Source organism: Quercus suber, unplaced genomic scaffold (genome assembly GCF_002906115.3).
Source record: "Quercus suber isolate HL8 unplaced genomic scaffold, Cork oak 2.0 scaffold_191, whole genome shotgun sequence".
In the NCBI taxonomy this organism is placed as follows: domain Eukaryota; kingdom Viridiplantae; phylum Streptophyta; class Magnoliopsida; order Fagales; family Fagaceae; genus Quercus; species Quercus suber.
The window spans coordinates 253,712-273,389 of NW_027069649.1; the positions used below are offsets into that span (position 1 = coordinate 253,712).

Here is a 19,678-nt window from a genome sequence, read left to right on the forward strand (position 1 = left end):
GATTATCCAATCTTCACATGCCAAGTATGCGTAGAGCCCATGCAATCAAACCAGAAATTCAACTACAATCACAACTGTGTGCACCCTTTTTTATTATGTCAAATTCATCGAAACCCATTTTGACAACAAGGTGCCAAACATTAAATGTCCTATATTTATTTATGATGCGTGAATTGCATGTTTGAATAAGAATTAATAAAATCATAGATATATATATATATATATATATTCTATATCTATATTTGCTACCTCACTTTGAAGGCTTTAGAACATCATTATTTTATTTATTTGATTTTTAAACCAAATTTTACCACTACAAACATGTTTGTCTTATATTTCTGTTGTGTACTACAGTCTACTTCAATCCTATTTTGTTAAATTCGGTCTATTTTGGTCCAATTCGGTCCACTTTGGTTCTATTCGATCCAATTCAGTCCATTATGTCCACTTCAGTCCTATTCGGTCCAATTTGGTTCTATTTGGTCCACTTTGGTTTCATTCGGTCCAATTTGGTTATATTCTGTCCACTGGTTCTATTCAGTCCATTCTGTTTACTTTGGTCTTATTCAGTCCACTTAGGACTTATTCGGTCCATTTTCGTTCTATTTTTTGCGTTATGTATAGTTTTGGTCTTATTCAGTCCATTAGGTCTTATTCAGTCCAATTTGGTCCTATTCGGTCCAAATTGGTCATATTTGGTCCACTTTGGTCCTTTATGTTTGCTTTGGTTCTATTCAATCCACTCGGTCTAATTCGGGCCACTATGGTCCAATTTAGTCCAATTCAGGCCATTCAATCCATTTGGTCTTATTCAATCCCATTTGATCGTATTCGGTCTACTTTTGTCCTATTCAGTCCATTATGTTCTATTTGGTCTTTTGGAACTAGAACTTTTTTTTATTATTATTTTATTTTATAACTCCACAATTATCTTGATAGCTAAAAATCGGGTAATAAAACTAAATAATGTGACACCATAATTCAATATAAATAGGATTTCATGTTATAACTAAGGTAAGTAGGAAACAGACTAAATACCACAATACTAACAAATTTATTGGTTGTGGTCCTTGACCTTGTGGAGTTGAACCATAGAAAGAGAGAGAACGTGAGCCACGGTCCAAAAAAAAAAAAAAAAAAGGATTGAATATGGGTCATCTAGCCCAATTTTTATATCTTCTGATTTTAATGCCCAATAAGTTAAAGATAAAACTTGGCCATGGGCCTTAAATTCATTAGGCAGCTAGCCCCGTCTTTGGGCTTTAAATTTAAGAATGCCCAATTCTTATGTGGGGGTGCCCTTTTAAGGAGTTGATGCATAGAGGGCTGCCATGTGGCTAGGGGGAAATAAATTAGCAATAAGGATTCCAATTGAGGTCAAGGTCCGGCGTCCGAAGGTTCACTAGTACAGGATTAAATTGTATACGAGGAAAGAAAAACTTAAGAGCATTCACATAAAAACTTAAAAGCATTCACATATACTGTGCTAACAAAATTTAGCATTTAACATTTCAAAAAGCTATTTGAATTATTTTAACACATCACTTAACATTACACTTTACATTCAATCTCTTGTTTTAACGTACAAACTCATTAAAATAATAGAAATAATTTTAAACGATTAGAAAACAAAACCCACAAACACCATACCCACAACCATTGAACACCCATTCCCATGGCCAAACATCCATACCCACTACCATAGAACACCCACACCCACACACACTAATTGCACAAGCAAATCACCAATTGCGCAACCAGCCACCAAAACCAATAGTCACAATAACCAGTCAACCACTGCAAAAACCCAAACAACCACAACAAATGGCTCAAATTCACCCTCGACTTCCTCCCTTTCCAATCCTAGCACCTTGGTTGTGTCCTCATTTGGATTGATCTACCTATGGGCCGATTTGATTGAGTCATCCAAGTTGAACAAGTCGTTCATGATCTATTCCCTTCCGCTTCCCAATTAGCATCGGCATGATCACGACACAACTTATCCCAAATCATCATACGATTGTTTTATTAAAATGAGAGAGAGAGAGAGAGAGAGAGAGGTTGAATTGTAGATTAAAAAATTTATTTTAAGTTTTAGCAACATGCTATAGTATCACGACACAGCTTATCCCAAATCATCAGTAATGGAATTGCTAAAAAAGCTAAATTACTAATTTTAGCATCTCAAATTAGCAAAACCCTCCTACATCACTAGTGCCATACTTAAAACTTTTTTGGCTCACTGCTACAGTAAACTATTACTTGTAGCAATTACTATTCTCACTGCTACAGTAAACTATTACTTGTAGCAATTACTATAGTAGTGAACCAAACATGAAAAAATAATTTTTACATACTCACTTTTTAAAACACCATACTTCAAATTATCTATTTTACATTATATTATATTAAAATATTAATTTTTCTTGATTCTTTTAAATGTTTTTCTTTTTTCACACACAATAACTATCAATCATTTTCTTCTTTCAGTCTTGGGATACATAGAAAAAGAAGAAGAAAAAATTATATACAAAGTGTATCAGTATAAATTTGCATAGTTATTGTAGCAATTTTATAAATTTACATATTTTTAGCTTGACTGATATGGGTGATTTTGGAAATTAAATGTGTAATATTGATACATTTTTCTATTTTGCATTAATTGATACAATTGCTCTAACACCAATTGAACTAATCAAGTTCAGTTAAACCTCGTCAAATCTTGATCAAACCTCAACAACAATTTGGGTATATGACCATTGTGCGCACTAAAAATGGAGCTGATGGGCTTGGGCTCTTTCGGACTCACAACTTACTTGTATAGTGGGTTTGGGTTTCCTACACTGGGTTGTCCTCGGCGTGAAAACTCAATGAGATCACTTTTCTCCTCTCTATTGCCTTAACCACATTTCTACTACCTTCCCTCTCTTCCTCTATCTTCTTGCTCTGGCGTCCATTTTTCCAACCCCCTCTTCTCCCCAAGCTTCTCACATTTATAGTTCTAAATTAGTGGTGAGGTTATGATTACTTTCAGGTTTAGTGCAGCGGGCAATCCAGTGTTATCGCACATAAGTGGGTGGTTAGGTGGGAGTGGAAAACGGTGAGTGTGGCTTCGGAACTTGGTTCCCACTTCCGCAGATATGCTCGGCGGAGGTGCGCCGAAAGGAACTGCCGGGCATACCCTGCACGATATGCTCAGTTGCCGACCGCGACAGTGATCAGTAAGGATTTACCGAGCATAAACAGGAGGCGAACCTTGGGCCAGTGTTCTGTAGAGTTTCGGGATGGGCCTGCAAAAAGAAAGAGAGAGAGAGAATAGGCGTATGGACCGTATCTTCACATGAGAATAAATGGCCCAAGTGAGACTGGGCACGCGTGCCGTACAACCATATATACTAGCTAGTGAATTTGTCCCGGTAATAGGTTTATTTTTTTTGGGAAATCAGAACCTTCATTCAATCATAGCAAAAATAGCAACAATTAAATACAAGCTATACATTGGTGACACATTGAGCTAGACGTAAGCCTGTAAAAAGACAGCTTGGTCGGTACATTCAATGTGGAAAAAGGCAAAAAAAAAAAAACAAAAAAAAAAAAAAGCAAAGTGACAAACAGAGCGGAAAAATAAATTAAAAAATCTTGCAGAGTGCTAAACACGGTGGAAAATTGACCATGGCCCAAAGTTTATCCAGTAGAATAGAAAAAGTAGCAAACAGATCATTGAACCGGATCTCTCACAAATCACAATTCCTATTGTACTAGGATATCTTTTTTGTCAAGGACAATTGACATAATTGATTGGTTGATTGATTGATTGATTTAAGAGTGTTTTCTCAAACTCATGTCAGATTTTGCACATTTTCAAACTTAAGAAAGTATAGGCTATTTGGTACTGTTATTTAAACAACAGTTTTTAATATTAGAACAATCTTATACATTTTTTCACACATTTTTTATGCACATGTATTTTCAAAAAATAATAACATAATTATTAAAAATCTCTTACCAAATGGGCCTAACTCATGCGGAGACTCAATATCGTTCACTCAAAAGAGAAAAATTAAGAAATGAACTTGTACTCATAACTGGCTGGACCACAGCATCTCTAACAATCTAGTCATCGTGAAAATCGCCGTTTCTTATGCGCCAAAATGTTTTACAAATTTTCACTCCAATTTTGTCTTTTGAAACTTGATTTGAACTGATGGATCCATTTTTGCACTCAACATATCATTCTATTAGCAGTTTACTGTAGTAGTTTCTTAGTTGCTATTTTTGGTAGCAGTTTACTACATGCAACAGATTGGCAATTTTGTTTAGATATAAAAATTAGGATGTAGCATGATTTTTGTTATTTGAGGTGCTAAAAGAACATTTTTAGTGATTTAACAACACCAATGGGAATGCTCTAAAGGGCTAAAGATGAACTGATGGGATTAGTAAAGGCTAAAAAAATAATGTTAGTGGCTTGAAAGGTGTTTATAGCAAGAGAGTCAATACCGTACCGTTTCGGGTTTACCATTATTTTTTATATTTATAAATAAATAAATAAATAAATATGTTGTGTGTGTGTGTGTGTGTGTGTGTTATAATAAATATAAAAGTTTACCATAAAACATTTTCTCAATTTAGAACTAATTATTCATGGTTTTAGACTTTAGTATCAATTAAAAGGAAAATAAAAAAACACAATATAAAAAATAAAAAGCTTAAAAGTTACCATTGCATGCTAAGAAAACAAATAATACTAATAAATTAATGCAAATAAGTTACCATTTTGCCCTAACAAAAAATCAAAAATTGCAAAACTTAATAAATAAATAAAAAAACTTTTTTTTGTACCAGCCGGTACGCCCGGTACCGGTCGGTATTACCCGAAATTGGCCGGTACATGACCGATACGGCTGGTATTTTTTTCGGTACGAAACAAGGGGATTACATGTACCGGCATGGTATATACCGGCCGGTACGGTACGGAATCAAGTACCTTAGTTTATAGTGTACTACGAAAGGCTTGGTTTTGAGTAGATGTGGATGGTTGTGATGCTTGTTTTTGTTTGACTATATTAGATTAATGCTGATTTTTTTGCTTTGGTTTTGTTTTGATTTTATTGTTGTTTGTTTTTCAAGACAATTTTAATATATTTTTTTAAAGAAAATGAGAAAGGGTTACTTTGCAGGCTACATGCTATGAAGGGGTGAAAAAATGAAAAGAATAGAGAAAACTAAAAATATTTTTTAAAATAGTGTGAACTATGGATGGAGAATTTAAGAGAGTGTTTGGTACATGCACTTAAAAACATGTTTTTTGTTGTTTGAAAATGTGTGGAAATACGTGTGGGTAAAAAAGTGTGTAAAAATACGTGTAATGTTTTTTAAAAACTGAAAATGGTTGTTTGAAATGGTGTACCACACACCCCTTAGAGTCTAGAGATAATGAAGGCGTTTGGATAGCGTTTCCTCTCCCAATGTCTACATTTTTCTTTTTTGCGCGTTGAGAAGTGCATTTCAGCAAGAAAGTGGTTTATCAGTAGGTCCCATGCATTGTTTACAAGATCTACAAATTTCTTTATTCAGCAATTTTTTCATTAAAAATAGGTCTCATTGTACTATTCACACATTTAAAAAATTATTTTACTATAGTATTTTCAATTTTTAGCAAAATAAACGATATCTAAACAGGTCTAATGCCTCAAAAAGCAACGTAATGTAAAATAATAATAATAATAATAAATAAATAAATAAAAAATGAAAGCCTTTAATACGCGCGTATTCGGTCTGGTGGGAGGAAAAGAAAAGAAAAAAAATAAAGGATTTAGGCGCGGGTGTACGTCCCACAGAGAGACGTATGTGACTTTCCTTCCCATGATCATCGGTTACACAGAAGCTTCTGGAAATTTTAATTATAACTATCGAACCAAAAACTTTGATTTTCCCGCCAACTCCTTCTTTCGAGTCGTTTTGCCTATTGCCTTTTCCCTTTTGACAAACATTCTATCCGGATCTGGCGTAATAACAGCATTTTATGCCTCCAATAATAACAAGACACATCAGCATTTCACAAAACAATCAAATACACCTGCCACATACTATCACTCCTTAAAACCCAATTTAATAAAATAAAAATAAAAAACCAGCCAAGCACGGCAGAACCACCCACCCTGCACAGCGTCGTCAGGAAAGCTTCCGGAGCATTGCCAAACAGTACTTTGGATCGTAGATTAGATTTATTTATTTATTTATTTTTTTTAAATTTAATACTTTTACTTCTGTTTTTGGTTTGAGCCTACTGAGCTTTTGGAGTTTTTCACTTGGCAAGACCATCATCTGAATCTGGGCTTGATGGTTTTTGGGTTTTGCTGAATTCTACCACAAAAACGGTGAATCCAGCGGCTTTTGTACAGTCCGTCAACGCTCCGGAAGCTTATCTGATGACGTTGTGGGTGGGTTTTAAGAAGTGATCGTGTGTGTTAAGTGTATTTGATTGTTTTGTGAAATGCTGATGTGGCACGATGCTATTAGATGGTATAAAAATGATGGTTTTACGCTAGGTCCGGACCAAATTTGCACTCTTTGCGATCTGTCCACAAAAGTAAACAGTTGTAGTTGAAATTGAATCCATAATGTCGTTTCCTTTTAAAAGAAGCAAATGCCAAAATGGTAATTCTGTCTTTTCTCAATTATAGTATATAGACTGCGGTCTTAACTCTTAACGCGTAGAGACTCATTTCATTTCACTTCTTTAAATCAAAATCAAAGCAGTGTTGTTTGGTTTTGGATTCCTTACTGAGTGGGGCAAGCGAAGCCAGTTTTGCGAAGTTCGCTCCTGAGATCCAATGGAAAGAAAAGCTGCTGCTGCTGGTGGTTATAGAGGAAGAGGAAGAGGTAAAGGCGGAAGAGGAGGTGCTAGGGTAAGTGCTGCTGGAGAAGGAGATGGTAGAGGAGGAGGGAGGGGTCATCCTTGGCAAGGTGCAACTCAGGCGTGGTCCGAACAACAGCAACAACCACCACGACCAAGAGACCCACAGCCACAGCCACATGTGGGTGTTGGTGGTGGTGGTCGTCAGGGGAGTCAATGGGTGGGTCCCACGTCTGCGGGGTCGAGCTGGGCCAGCAAGGTTGGTGGTGCTAGTGGTAGTGGTAGTAGTGGAGGAAGAGTAGTGACAGGCCAGGGTGACAATAAGTGGGTGGAAGTGGGACGCACTGCCCCATCTATTCCTTCTCAGCCTCGGCCTCAGCCTCAGCCTCAGCCTCCTCCTCCTGTCGCTGGTATTAGATCTGGATCTCTTCTCTTTTCTGCTTTTCTTTTTGTGTGCTAATAAAATTGGGAAAACCATCTTGGAAAATTATGGTGCTAAAGTTGTTTCTCTGTAACAAAGAATTCTTTTTGTCTAGGATCAAATTCTATTAGGAGGCGATGCCCTTGAAGATAAGCTAAATATATAATATAGTAATGGGTGTTTCGCAATATTGGTGTGTTACTAATATGAGAGTGATGATAGCAATAATACAAATTTTACTTACTTGTCAACTTTTAAACATATAACAAGACAAGGGTAATTAAAACACCAATTTCATTCATTCACACTTTAGTTTGTAACTTTTTTTTAAAAGAAAAATAAAAGCTTTAGCATTTTCCTAACTATTTTATCAGTGTATTACATTGATGTTTTATCTGGAAATTACAAATTATTATTTAAAGTGTCATATGGGGAAAAAGTTCCATGAAGTGTATGATTGTGTATTGGGTTTTGGGGTTCATAGATTTTGTTTGCCTTACTGAATTATCACTTATCAATATGATATTACATTTGTAAAAATGGTCACCTTGGTTAATTTATCTCTTATACTTAGTTTAATATATCAATGATTCACATTGACCATAATTCCTTAAGATTCACTTCCTTTAAAAGCCAAGAAGTTATAATTATATTTAGATTGGATTTATGGTGAAAATGTGTAGTGCAGTCTACCGTTTATGGTTCTACTATTACTCCTATTATTATTTTTTCAAGTATACTATTATAGTTATTATAAATATTCAAATTTCAACAGATTCCTCATCTTTATGTTTTTTTTTTCTTGAATTTGAGTACTTTAGAAGCTTTTCTGAACTTAGAAGGAAACTATTTGAGTAATAGAAACGTGCATGACGGTTAGACTCTTTCAACTATTCTTGACTTCACTGAAAAGATCATTAATGGAAAGATGTTGTCTTTTCCCATATTGATCTACGTGTTGTGCTAAAAAATTTAAGTTTTTGATATAAGATAGAAATTCTATTCTAACTTAATCTGAGTGTATATATATGTGAAGTTCTCTCTTGGAGACTTGAACACTATCCCTTACCCCCCACACCTCACAAGCACTTATACTTGTAGAGTGACCATCGCACCAAGTGTGTGCGGTAGTAAAATTGAAGTTAAAAAGTCAGCTTAATTATAATGTTATTATTCCTCTGCATCATTGCCTTCATCTTTTGTTGGACCACTAGTGTGGGTGGCACGTGCTTGAGTGAGAAAATTAAAGTAGAATATTTATTTGAAGAAGTATGAAATTATATACATAAAAAATGTATGTTATACAAAGTTAATCTCATTCATATAAGAATTTTAATACCTATTTGCTAAGTGCAATATCCACTCGTTAAAAATTTCTAAAAATGATAACAAATATCATCTTCTAACATAAGCAACTAAGTTTTACAAAAAATGTTAGAGACATTGGTTGGCATTGTATTAGGCATGTGTTGAATTGTATTACACACATGGCATGGAAGTTATGGTAGTTAGTTAGTTACCTAGGCTAGTTGGCAAGAAATGATCATAGTTAGTTACAGTGGTGAGCATGAGAGTATAAGTCTGATTGTAATGAGAGGAAAGGGAAATCATTGATGAATGTATACTAAACACTACAATAGTCTCTATTTCCATTTCTGTTCTCTCCATCTTTCTTAGGGAGGCCCTTGAAATCAACCAGAAATATTCTTTCCTCTGTATCAATCCAAGATTATCTTAGTTGAGTCTTAATTGGTATCAGAATCAACCACCATGTCAAGTGATCGAACGTAGCTCATTGAGTATGTGATTAAATGAGTTGCGGCTTTGTAGTCAGATCTCGAAGGAGGCGACTCAGAGGCAAGATTAAAATTATTGATAAGTGAGTGGAGTCACTAAAAAGAGAAAGGGCTACCATCGAATATTTAAATTTTCGTAATGAATGATGTCTATGCTAAATTGAAACTCTTCATCAAATACTTTCAACTATACACAATAAAATTTTTGTCATTCATACTTTCTTATTTATCATTTTACATGAGTTTGGGTGCAATCTTTAACTTAATTAGTTTTTAATAAACACCCATTTTAGGCAAGATAAGGAAAAAAAAAAAAAAAACAAAAGGATCGAATTCTCCATTAGATAAATTATAAATTTCGAAGATTTAAACCTAGAAAATTAATGTTTTCCAAGTAACAGATAAAATATTTTATATTACCATTCCAACTTTCTAAACATTACTACCATCTAAAACTCAAAATAAGTGAAAAAAATTTTGGAATGTTAAAATTTAGTGGAAGTTTTTTAGACATTACATAATGGAATATTTTAAGAATTATAAGCTTTCACTTGGGTTTAAGTATGAGAACAACAATATGACATATTTGCTCTTTCCAAAATATTAAGCGGGAAATTACTTGATGTTAAAGTTTAAGGATGAATTGTGAACTACCCCAAACATAAAAAGGATGAAAAGTGTTTTAATACTAAATTTTTGTTTTTGTTCTTTGTTTTTGTATGTGTGTAAAACTATGTGTTTTTACTTAAAACGGTGCATAAAGAAAAAAAAAATTACAAAATACAAAAGTTCAACCCAAGAACATTGTATGTAAAATAGTAAATTTTGGCTCAAGAAAAATTGAATAATAAACAAAATTTCTAGAAACACAAAGAATGACATTACATTTTCATAATACCTTTATAATTTTGTTATATTTTACTTTGACTTGTAAAAAATTAATACCTCGGCAGTTGGGAAAATATTGTGACGATAACAAAATGTCTTAACATTTTCACAAAAAAATGCTATGGCTACAACATTTTCATTACAAATCATAAGTAATAGGTTGTTATGGACTGTTATTAGTGGGCAAAAAAGTAATTTCATTGGTAAGTTTAAATTAGAATAACAATTTACCATCTAAGATTTGTTTATGAAAATATTGTGAAACATGTTGTGGATGTAGCACATTTTTTTTCTTCACAATATCTTTATTTTTAGCTGTGGTTAGTTCTAATATGATATTTTATTTTGACATATAAAGAATTAACACCTCAAAAATTGTGAAAATATTGAGGCAATTTGTTGTGTAAATATTTTATTATTATTATATAAGCAAGTTCAACGGATGATATTACCACCAAAAAAAAAAAAAAAAAAAGAAGAAAAGGAGGAGAAGGAGAAGAAGGCAAGTGTATCTGTGGGAATTGAACAACTCTTAAACCAAAACACTCTATCACACCACATATAAATATTTAAAAGAGGAAAAACTAAAATGAGCAAGAAAACTAGTATGAATGGTGATATGTTTAAGAAAATAATTATAAAAAAAAGAAAAAGAAAAAGAAAAAGAAGATGGCTAGCTCCCGTGAAACGGTGAGTTTAGCTCACCAAAGGCCAAAAATATTGCAGAAATGTCTTTACTCTATATCAAGTTTTGTTTTTTAAATTGTGACTTTTTGCTTTTTCAAAACAAAGCACACCATTTTGGCTTAGAAAAAAGACAAACTTGACTAAACCAAACCAAAGCACAGTAGATATAGGCATTGACACTTTTTATATAGACCAGTTAGGGTAGCACGGGTAAGGCACATGCTACCTCTTAAGTGAGAAAATTAAGATAAAATTTTTATTTAAATAGATACAAAACTATATATATAAAAAATGTATGTCATACAAAGTTAATCTCATTCGTATAAAATTTTTTGACCATACACAAAGTTATGGTAGCTATTTAACATATAAATATCTATTTTACTATAATAATTTCTTAGTACTTATTTGCTAAAAGTACTATCCACTCACTAAAAACTTCTAAGAATGATAATGAATATCATCACCTTCCAACGATAAGCAATTGAGTTTTACTAAAACATTGTCACAATATTTAAATTTTCATAATTAATGATGTCATATGCTACAATTAAAACTTTTCATCAAATACCTTCAACTGTACACAAAGAAACTTTTTTCATTCATATTTTCTTCTTTATTATTCTATATGAGTCTAAGTGCAATGTTTAGCTTACTTAATTTTTAATGAACACTCATTTAGGAAAGAAAGGAAAAAAAGATAAGAAAAGGCATGTGTCATTGAATTTTTCATTAGATAAATTATAAGTTCCAAAGATTTAAACCTAGAAAATCGATGTTTTCTTGGTAATAAATAAAACACTTTACATCATCATTCAAACTTTCTAAGCATTACTACTAACTAAAACTCAAAATACATGAAGAATATTTTTGGAATGTTAAAATTTAGTGGAAGTATTTTAAACATTACACAATGTAATATTTTAAGAATCATAAGTTTTCATTAGGGTTTAACTGAGAGAATAATAATACGAAATATTTGTTCTTTTCCAAAATATTAAGGGGTAAATTGCTTAATTTTAAAGTTTAAGGAGGAATTATGAACTACTACAAACATAAAGGATGAAAAGTGTTTTTATCCCAAGTTTGTGTGTGTGCGTGCGTGTGTGTGTGTGTGTGTGTAAAACTATGTGTTTTTACTTAAAATGGTGCATAAAGATTAAACCAAAAAAAAAAAAAATGTCAACCCAAGAAAAATGTATGTGAAATAGTGAATTTCGGCACAACAAAGTTGACTAAACCAAAAAAAAAAAAAATTCTAGAAATATAACATAATGGTACAATATTTTCATAATAACTTAATAATCTTGTTATATTTTATTTTGTCTCGTAAAGAATTGACACTTTAGTAGTTGTGAAAATATTATGATGATAACAAAATGTCTTAATATATTAACAAGAAAATTGCTATATCCACAATATTTTTACAACAAATTATAAGTAATATGTTGTTACGGATTGTTATTGGTGGGCAAAAGAATAATTTAATTGGTAATTTTAAATTATAACCAATAACAATTTACTATCTATGATTTGTTATGAAAGTGTTGTGAAAAATGTTGTGGATGTTACACTTTTTTCTTCATAATACTTTTATTTTATTTTGGCCTATAAGGAATCAACACCTCAGAAATTGTGAAAATATTGTGACAATTTGTTTTGTTAACTTTTTTTAAAAAGTAATAGCTCATATGTACATTAAAAAAAAATATAATTAAAAAAAAGCTTGTTCAATTGGTGATATTAGCTCTAAAAAAAAAAAAAAAAAAAAAACCCCCCCCCCCCCCCCAAAAAAAAAAAAAACCAGTGAAACAGTGAGAATTGAATAAACCAAACTTATTGTAGCCATGTCCTTATAGCTTTATGTATTGATTTATATATATATATATACTAGTTAGGGTGGCACATACAAGGCACGTGCTACCTCTTGAGTGAGAAAATTAAGATAAATTTTTATTTGAAAAAGTATGAAACTATACACATAAAAAAATGTATGTTATAAAAAATTAATCTCATTTGTATACGAATTTTGATCACACACAAAGTTATGGTAGCTATTTAATATATGAATATCTATTTCACTATAATAGTTTCTTAGTACTTATTTGCTAAAGGCAATATCCACTCACTAAAAACTTCTAAGAATGATAATGAATATCATCATCTTTCAACAATAAACAATTGATTTTTGCTAAAGCATTTTCACAATATTTAAATTTTCATAATAAATGATGTCATATACTACAATTGAAGGTCTTCATCAAATACCTTCAACTATACACAATGAAAATCTTGTCATTTATACTTTCTTCTTTATCATTCTACATGAGTCTAGGTGCAATCTTTAGCTTAGTTAGTTTTTAATGAACACTCATTTTAGGCAAGGAAAAAAAAAAAAAAAAAACAAAAGACATATGTTAGCAAATTTTCTATTAGATTTAAACCTAGAAAATCAATATTCTTTAGGTAACAAATAAAACATATTATATCACCATTTCAACTTTCTAAGCATTACTACCATCTAGAAACTCAAAATACATGAAGAAAATTTTTGGGAGGTTAAAATTTCGTGGGAGTATTTTAGACATTACACAATGAAATATTTTAAGAATCATAAGCTTTCATTAGGGTTTAATTGAAAGAATAATAATATGACATATTTGCTATTTTCCAAAATATTAAGGGGAAAATTGCTTTATTTTTTAAAGTTTAAGAAGGAATTGTGAACTACTTCAAACATAAAAGGTGAAAAGTGTTTTAATCCCAAAATTTTCTTTTTCTTTTTTCCTTTTTGTTTTTTGTTTTTTGTTTTGTTTTGTTTTATTTTTTGTTTTGTGTGTGTGTGTGTGTGTGTGTGTAAAACTATGTGTTTTTACTTAAAATTGTGCATAAAGAAAAAAATTACAAAAATTCAACCGAAGAAAACTGTACGTGAAACACAAAGAATGACGCAATATTTTCACAATACTTTTATAATTTTACTATATTTTACTTTGACTTGTAAAGAATTAACACCTCAGTAGTTGTAAAAATATTGTGACGACAACAAAATGTCTTAACATTTTCACAAGAGAAATGCTATATTTACAACATTTTAATTACAAATCATAAGAAGTAGGTTGTTATGGGTTGTTATTAGTAGAAAAATAATAATTTCATTGCTAAGTTTAAATTATAATAACAATTTACTACCTAAAATTTGTTATAAAAATGTTATGAAAAATGTTGTAGATGTAACCCTTTTTTTCCACAATACTTTTATTTTTTGTTGTAGTTGATTCCAATATAATATTTTATTATTTTATTTTGACATATAAAGAATTAATACTTCAACAATTGTGAAAATATTGTGTTAATTTGTTATGATAATATCCCTTATTATTATTATTATTATTATTGTTATTATTATTATTATTATTATAAGCATGTTACCACCAAAAAAAAAAAATTAAAAGAAGCAGAAGAAGGCGTGATAGTGGGAATTGAATAAACCAAACGTAGTGTAGCTATACTTATTGGCTCCTTCTATATATATATATATATAAAGAAATATACCGTCACTTGCAGCGCTATGTGTACCTTTGTTAATAATGTCTCTGATTATTTTTCTGGGGCAGCCTATGCTTTGCTCTAGTGTGTGATCAATTTTGGAGAGAGCTGTTTCGTTTGTTGTTATTGCTCTCTCTCTCTTAGAGAGGTTTTGATGTGTTGAGCTTAAGCACAGCCCTCATTCCCCCCCTCCCCCTCTCTCCTTCAAAAAAGAAAGAAAATTGTACAGTCTTCTTCTGTATTTGAAAATTTTCATGCTATGGTCAATTTCTTGATCTCATGCGCCAACAGAAATGTTTTCTATTGCATAAAACAGAGCAATTTGAATTCAATATTCTTAGCAGCCACAGAGATTAACAACTTTTTCCCCTTCTACAGATACTATTATTGAAAAATTGAAATTAAAAGAAATTTCAGAAGATTCAGACAAGATTATCCCTGTAAAACGACCTGATAAAGGTGGCATGCTTGCCATACGGACTGTTGGACTTCGTGCCAATCATTTTCCTGTCAAATTCAACCCAAATACTACTATAATGCACTATGTTGTTGATGTCCAACCGGCGGTGCCCCACAAGAATGGTCGACCTGTGAGAATAACAAAATCTGTTCTTTCAGAAATTAGAAACAAATTATCTTCTGATGATCCTGAACAATTTCCCTTGTCAAAGACTGTATATGATGGTGAGAAGAACATATTCAGTGTCGTACCATTGCCCACTGGAAAAATTGGTGTGGAAGTCCATGAGGGAGAAGACATGAAGGGTGGTTCGTATATAGTTACCGTGAATCTTATTAATGAGTTTAAGTTTGGCAAGTTGGTGGATTACTTAAATGGGCAGCCCTTCTCAGTCCCCCGCTATGTATTACAAGGATTGGCTCTTGTAATGAAGGAGAATCCATCTAGGCACATGATCTCCTTTGGCCGGAGTTTTTACCCTAGAGAGCCGAGGGAAGGAGATGATCTTGGGTGGGGCATCACAGCATCTAGAGGATTTCAACATAGCCTAAAGTCCACCTCCCAGGGACTACCACTGTGTGTAAACTACACAGTTCTGGCATTTCGGAAGAAAATTTCAGAAGAAAATTTCCTTCAGGAGCATATTCCAGGCTTTGATATTAATAATTTCCAAAGGTTTATAAAGGATGTAGACAATGCATTGGGGGGATTAAAAGTTAACGTAACCCACTGGAAAACTAATCAAAAACACATAATTCGGGGGTTAACGAGGGAGAATACGCAAGAATATTCCTTCATTCAGGAAGACCCAGAATGCCAGAATCCACCCAGGCAAGTTAGAATTGTTGACTATTTCAGTGAGAAATATGACAAGGATATTAAGTACAAGGATATTCCCTGCTTGGATTTAGGAAAAGCCAATAAAAAAAATGCTGTACCAATGGAGTTCTGTGTCTTAGTTGAGGGGCAAAGGTATCCAAAGGAGCGTTTGGATAGAAATGCGGGTACCAGGTTGAAGAACTTATCACTAGTGCCACCAAGGGTTAGGGAGAGAGAGATATGCAGCGTGGTACGCTCAGAAAATGGACCTTGCGGGTATGTGCATTCAAACTTCATTCTTTTATTTTGATAGCATGGAACTTCTATTGTTGCTTTGTATGTTGATGCATTTAAACAACAAATTAGGGTGCATGAGTGACATCAGTATTAGTAGGTGGTTGTTTCACTATGATTACACTTGAAAATAATGCTAAAATGATATAAATTTTGCACTTTTTTCGTTTGGAGAATGGAGAAAATTGTTAGTAGCCTACTATTTGCCGTAGTTTAGCCATGAAATGGGCTAAAAATTCACAGATTGTGCACTTGGCTTTCATGTTGTAATTATTAGTTTAATAATTATTAGCTTTTTATACTAATAAGTGCTGGTTCAAATGGCACTTCCACGTCTCAAAAATGTGAGTAAAGGATGAGGTCCCGAGTCAGAGCCCGCCACATACATCATGCATGCATAACTTACTGATAAAAAAAAATTAATATTGTATTTTTTTACTATGAACTCATGCTGGCCACCTTTAATTATTACTAAGCAGTAACTTGAGCATCATTATTATTTTCTTTTTGACATTGATTCGGTCACTACACCAACTATGATAGGCAGTATGATGATTAAAGTGTGAGTAATGTGGAGCTAAATGGATTATTTACAATTAAGTAACCTGCTATTACTGGACTAATAAATGTGGGACAGATCAACCTTGTATCTCCTATATCATGCTGATCTTCTGATAGATGAAAATAGAAAAGCTTGAAACATTTGGCCGAGTACAACGCTAATAAAAAAATTGTTTTATATTCTATATCTTAAGATTTAAAGATTCAGGATTCATTAGTTGACATGGATTTCCTTACATTAATTGATTGCATCAAATCGCTTGATGCAGTTTGAATAATGCTGTGATGATTTTATTTATTTAATATTATTAGATTTGTTATGTTCCATTGGCAGTGGAGGAATGGCTCAAAATTTTGGAATGGAAGTAAATACAAGCATGACAAGAGTTAGAGGACGTGTTCTTGGGCCACCTGTGTTGAAGCTAGGTGCTCAGAATGGCAAAATGATAAAAGTAACAGTTGACAAAGAGAAATGCCAGTGGAATCTTGTTGAAAAATCGGTTGTGGAAGGCAAAAGAATTGACCGATGGGGTGTTATTGACTTCAGCTCTAACGATTATAAATCGAGGCTGAATCCTGATTTTTTCATCCCAAAGCTTATCAATCGGTTTATAAACCTGGGGATCCACATGGAGGAGCCTCTCATATATAAGCGCACTTCAATGAATAAACTCTCAAGGGTTGATGTGTTGCTTGAACTACTTGAAAGTGTTAATGAAGAGGCTTATAAGAAAGGCAAAGGTCATTTACAAATTCTTCTTTGTGTGATGTCTAGGAGGGATCCTGGTTACAAAAATTTGAAGTAGATCTCTGAGACCAAGGTTGGTATAGTGACGCAGTGTTGTCTGTCCACCTGCAGAGCAAATGACCAGTATTTTGCAAATCTTGCTACCAAGATGAATGCCAAGCTTGGAGGCAGCAATGTAGAGCTTAATGACCCGCTCCCCCATTTTGGAGGCAAAGGCCATGTAATGTTCGTGGGGGCTGATGTTAGTCATCCTGGTGCTAGGGATTTTGCAAGTCCATCCATCGCAGCTGTTGTTGCTACCATGAACTGGCCTGCTGCAAATCGCTATGCAGCACGCGTCTGCCCACAAATCCATCGGAAGGAAAGGATTCTGGATTTTGGAAATATGTGTTTGGAGCTTGTTCAATCGTATGCTCAGCTAAATAATGGCTTGCCAGAGCATATTGTGGTTTTTCGTGATGGAGCTGGCGACAGCCAATTCGAAATGGTTCTGAATGAGGAGTTGCTAGATCTGAAGATGGCACTGCAAAAAATCAAGTACTCGCCAATCATCACCCTTATCGTAGCCCAAAAGCGACATCAGACTCGTCTATTTCTGGAGAACGAGAGGGATGGGGGTCCCACTGGCAATGTGTCTCCTGGCACAGTTGTGGACACTACAATTGTTCACCCATTTGAGTTTGATTTCTATCTTTGTAGCCACTATGGAAGCCTTGGGACAAGCAAGCCCACTCACTACTATGTCCTCTGGGACGAGCATGGATTTACTTCTGATGAATTGGAGAAGCTCATATACCACATGTGCTTCACCTTTGTTCGGTGCACTAAACCTGTGGCACTGGTCCCACCGGTGTCCTATGCTGACCTTGTTGCCTATAGAGGGCGACTATACTACGAGGCAGTGGTGGAAGGGCAATCTCCACCAGTTTCAGCAACATCCTCTTCTTCTTCATCATCATCTCTGTATTCAGCAGCATCACTTGATCAAAATTTCTTCAAGTTGCACGCAGACCTGGAAAATATTATGTTTTTTGTCTAAACTGGCTGTATCATTGCCAGACAGTGCCCGACGCCTTCCTCTCCTATGTGAACTATAGTAAAGGGTTGGTGCGTGAATCTAAAGGGTTTCAGTTTTTTTTTTTTTTTTTTCCCCCTAGTTGAAGGCAATGGATAATGAACCCAGCAAATGGATTTGTAGCCACTATGGAAGCCTTGGGACAAGCAAGCCCACTCACTACTATGTCCTCTGGGACGAGCATGGATTTACTTCTGATGAATTGGAGAAGCTCATATACCACATGTGCTTCACCTTTGTTCGGTGCACTAAACCTGTGGCACTGGTCCCACCGGTGTCCTATGCTGACCTTGTTGCCTATAGAGGGCGACTATACTACGAGGCAGTGGTGGAAGGGCAATCTCCACCAGTTTCAGCAACATCCTCTTCTTCTTCATCATCATCTCTGTATTCAGCAGCATCACTTGATCAAAATTTCTTCAAGTTGCACGCAGACCTGGAAAATATTATGTTTTTTGTCTAAACTGGCTGTATCATTGCCAGACAGTGCCCGACGCCTTCCTCTCCTATGTGAACTATAGTAAAGGGTTGGTGCGTGAATCTAAAGGGTTTCAGTTTTTTTTTTTTTTTTTTCCCCCTAGTTGAAGGCAATGGATAATGAACCCAGCAAATGGGTTACAGTTCTCAGAATGTCTTGTCTTCCGTTTCCTCTAAAGACATGGTTTGTTTGGATGATTTATTGTAATAATTTAGTTATGTTCTTTTTTTTTTTTTTTTGAGGAATAATTTGGTTATGTTCTAGTCTGTGTTTCCTCTGTCATCTCTGTGTTTCCTATTAGTTGTCATGGTTTCTGCAGTGGAACGTCACTCATCTGTATGTATAGACAGGGATTGAATTTTTGGGGTTTTCATATTTGGTTTTTAAATGTGTTTGGGTTTTTGGAGTTAGTGAAATGTGGCCCTTCTTTAATGTGTTTTTTTTTTTCTTCTTCTTCTTTTACGTGTTACGTGACATGTGAAAGAACCCATTGCAGTGGTTTGACGTGTGTATGAATAAATTTTTTTTTGGAAAATGTGTACAAAAAATTTAGGCACTCTTTTTAAAATTTAGCCACATGTTTATTTAAATAATTCAACTGACGCGTTAACATCTCTTTGCTTTTCTATTTTTACTCTTTTTACCCCTTGGTTGCGTTACACAACCCACGAGAAAAACCCAGAAACCAGCCTCTCTGGCTCAGCAGAACTGAACCGCCAGAAGGCAACCCTCCACGGATCTGCTTCACGTGGTTGAGGAACCACTGGACACTGATACAAAATGTCCCGGAAAATTCTGATGACACAATCTTTATACACAACTTGTCCACATGAGTTGTGGTTGGTGGAGGGATGACCCACTACCACCTCTCCACCAATTACAACTTACCATGTGGGCGAGTTGTGCACATAGTTGTAGCACCAGAATCACTCAATAAACCCACTACCTCACATCAACACATGAGCACCATTAGTGTCTCTCTCCGAACTGGATCTGATAAAGCCCTAAGATTTGGAATTCCAAGTGAGCTTTTGTAGAAAAGA

At 33.9% G+C, this 19,678-nt stretch overlaps 2 protein-coding genes across 2 annotated transcripts; both read left to right on the plus strand.

Annotated features, from left to right (window-relative positions):
- The first annotated feature begins 6,731 nt into the window (after nt 1-6,731).
- On the plus strand, nt 6,732-18,224 carry LOC112031549 (protein argonaute 2-like). The gene is made up of 3 exons (XM_065778812.1): nt 6,732-7,269; nt 14,579-15,755; nt 16,669-18,224. The coding sequence occupies exons 1-3, from the start codon at nt 6,837-6,839 to the stop codon at nt 17,138-17,140; spliced, it is 2,082 nt and encodes a 693-aa protein (XP_065634884.1). The 5' UTR covers nt 6,732-6,836; the 3' UTR covers nt 17,141-18,224.
- LOC136061283 (protein argonaute 2-like) lies at nt 17,231-18,121 on the plus strand. Its single transcript, XM_065778796.1, has one exon. The coding sequence runs from the start codon at nt 17,231-17,233 to the stop codon at nt 18,119-18,121; it is 891 nt and encodes a 296-aa protein (XP_065634868.1).
- Nucleotides 18,225-19,678: the final 1,454 nt, after the last annotated feature.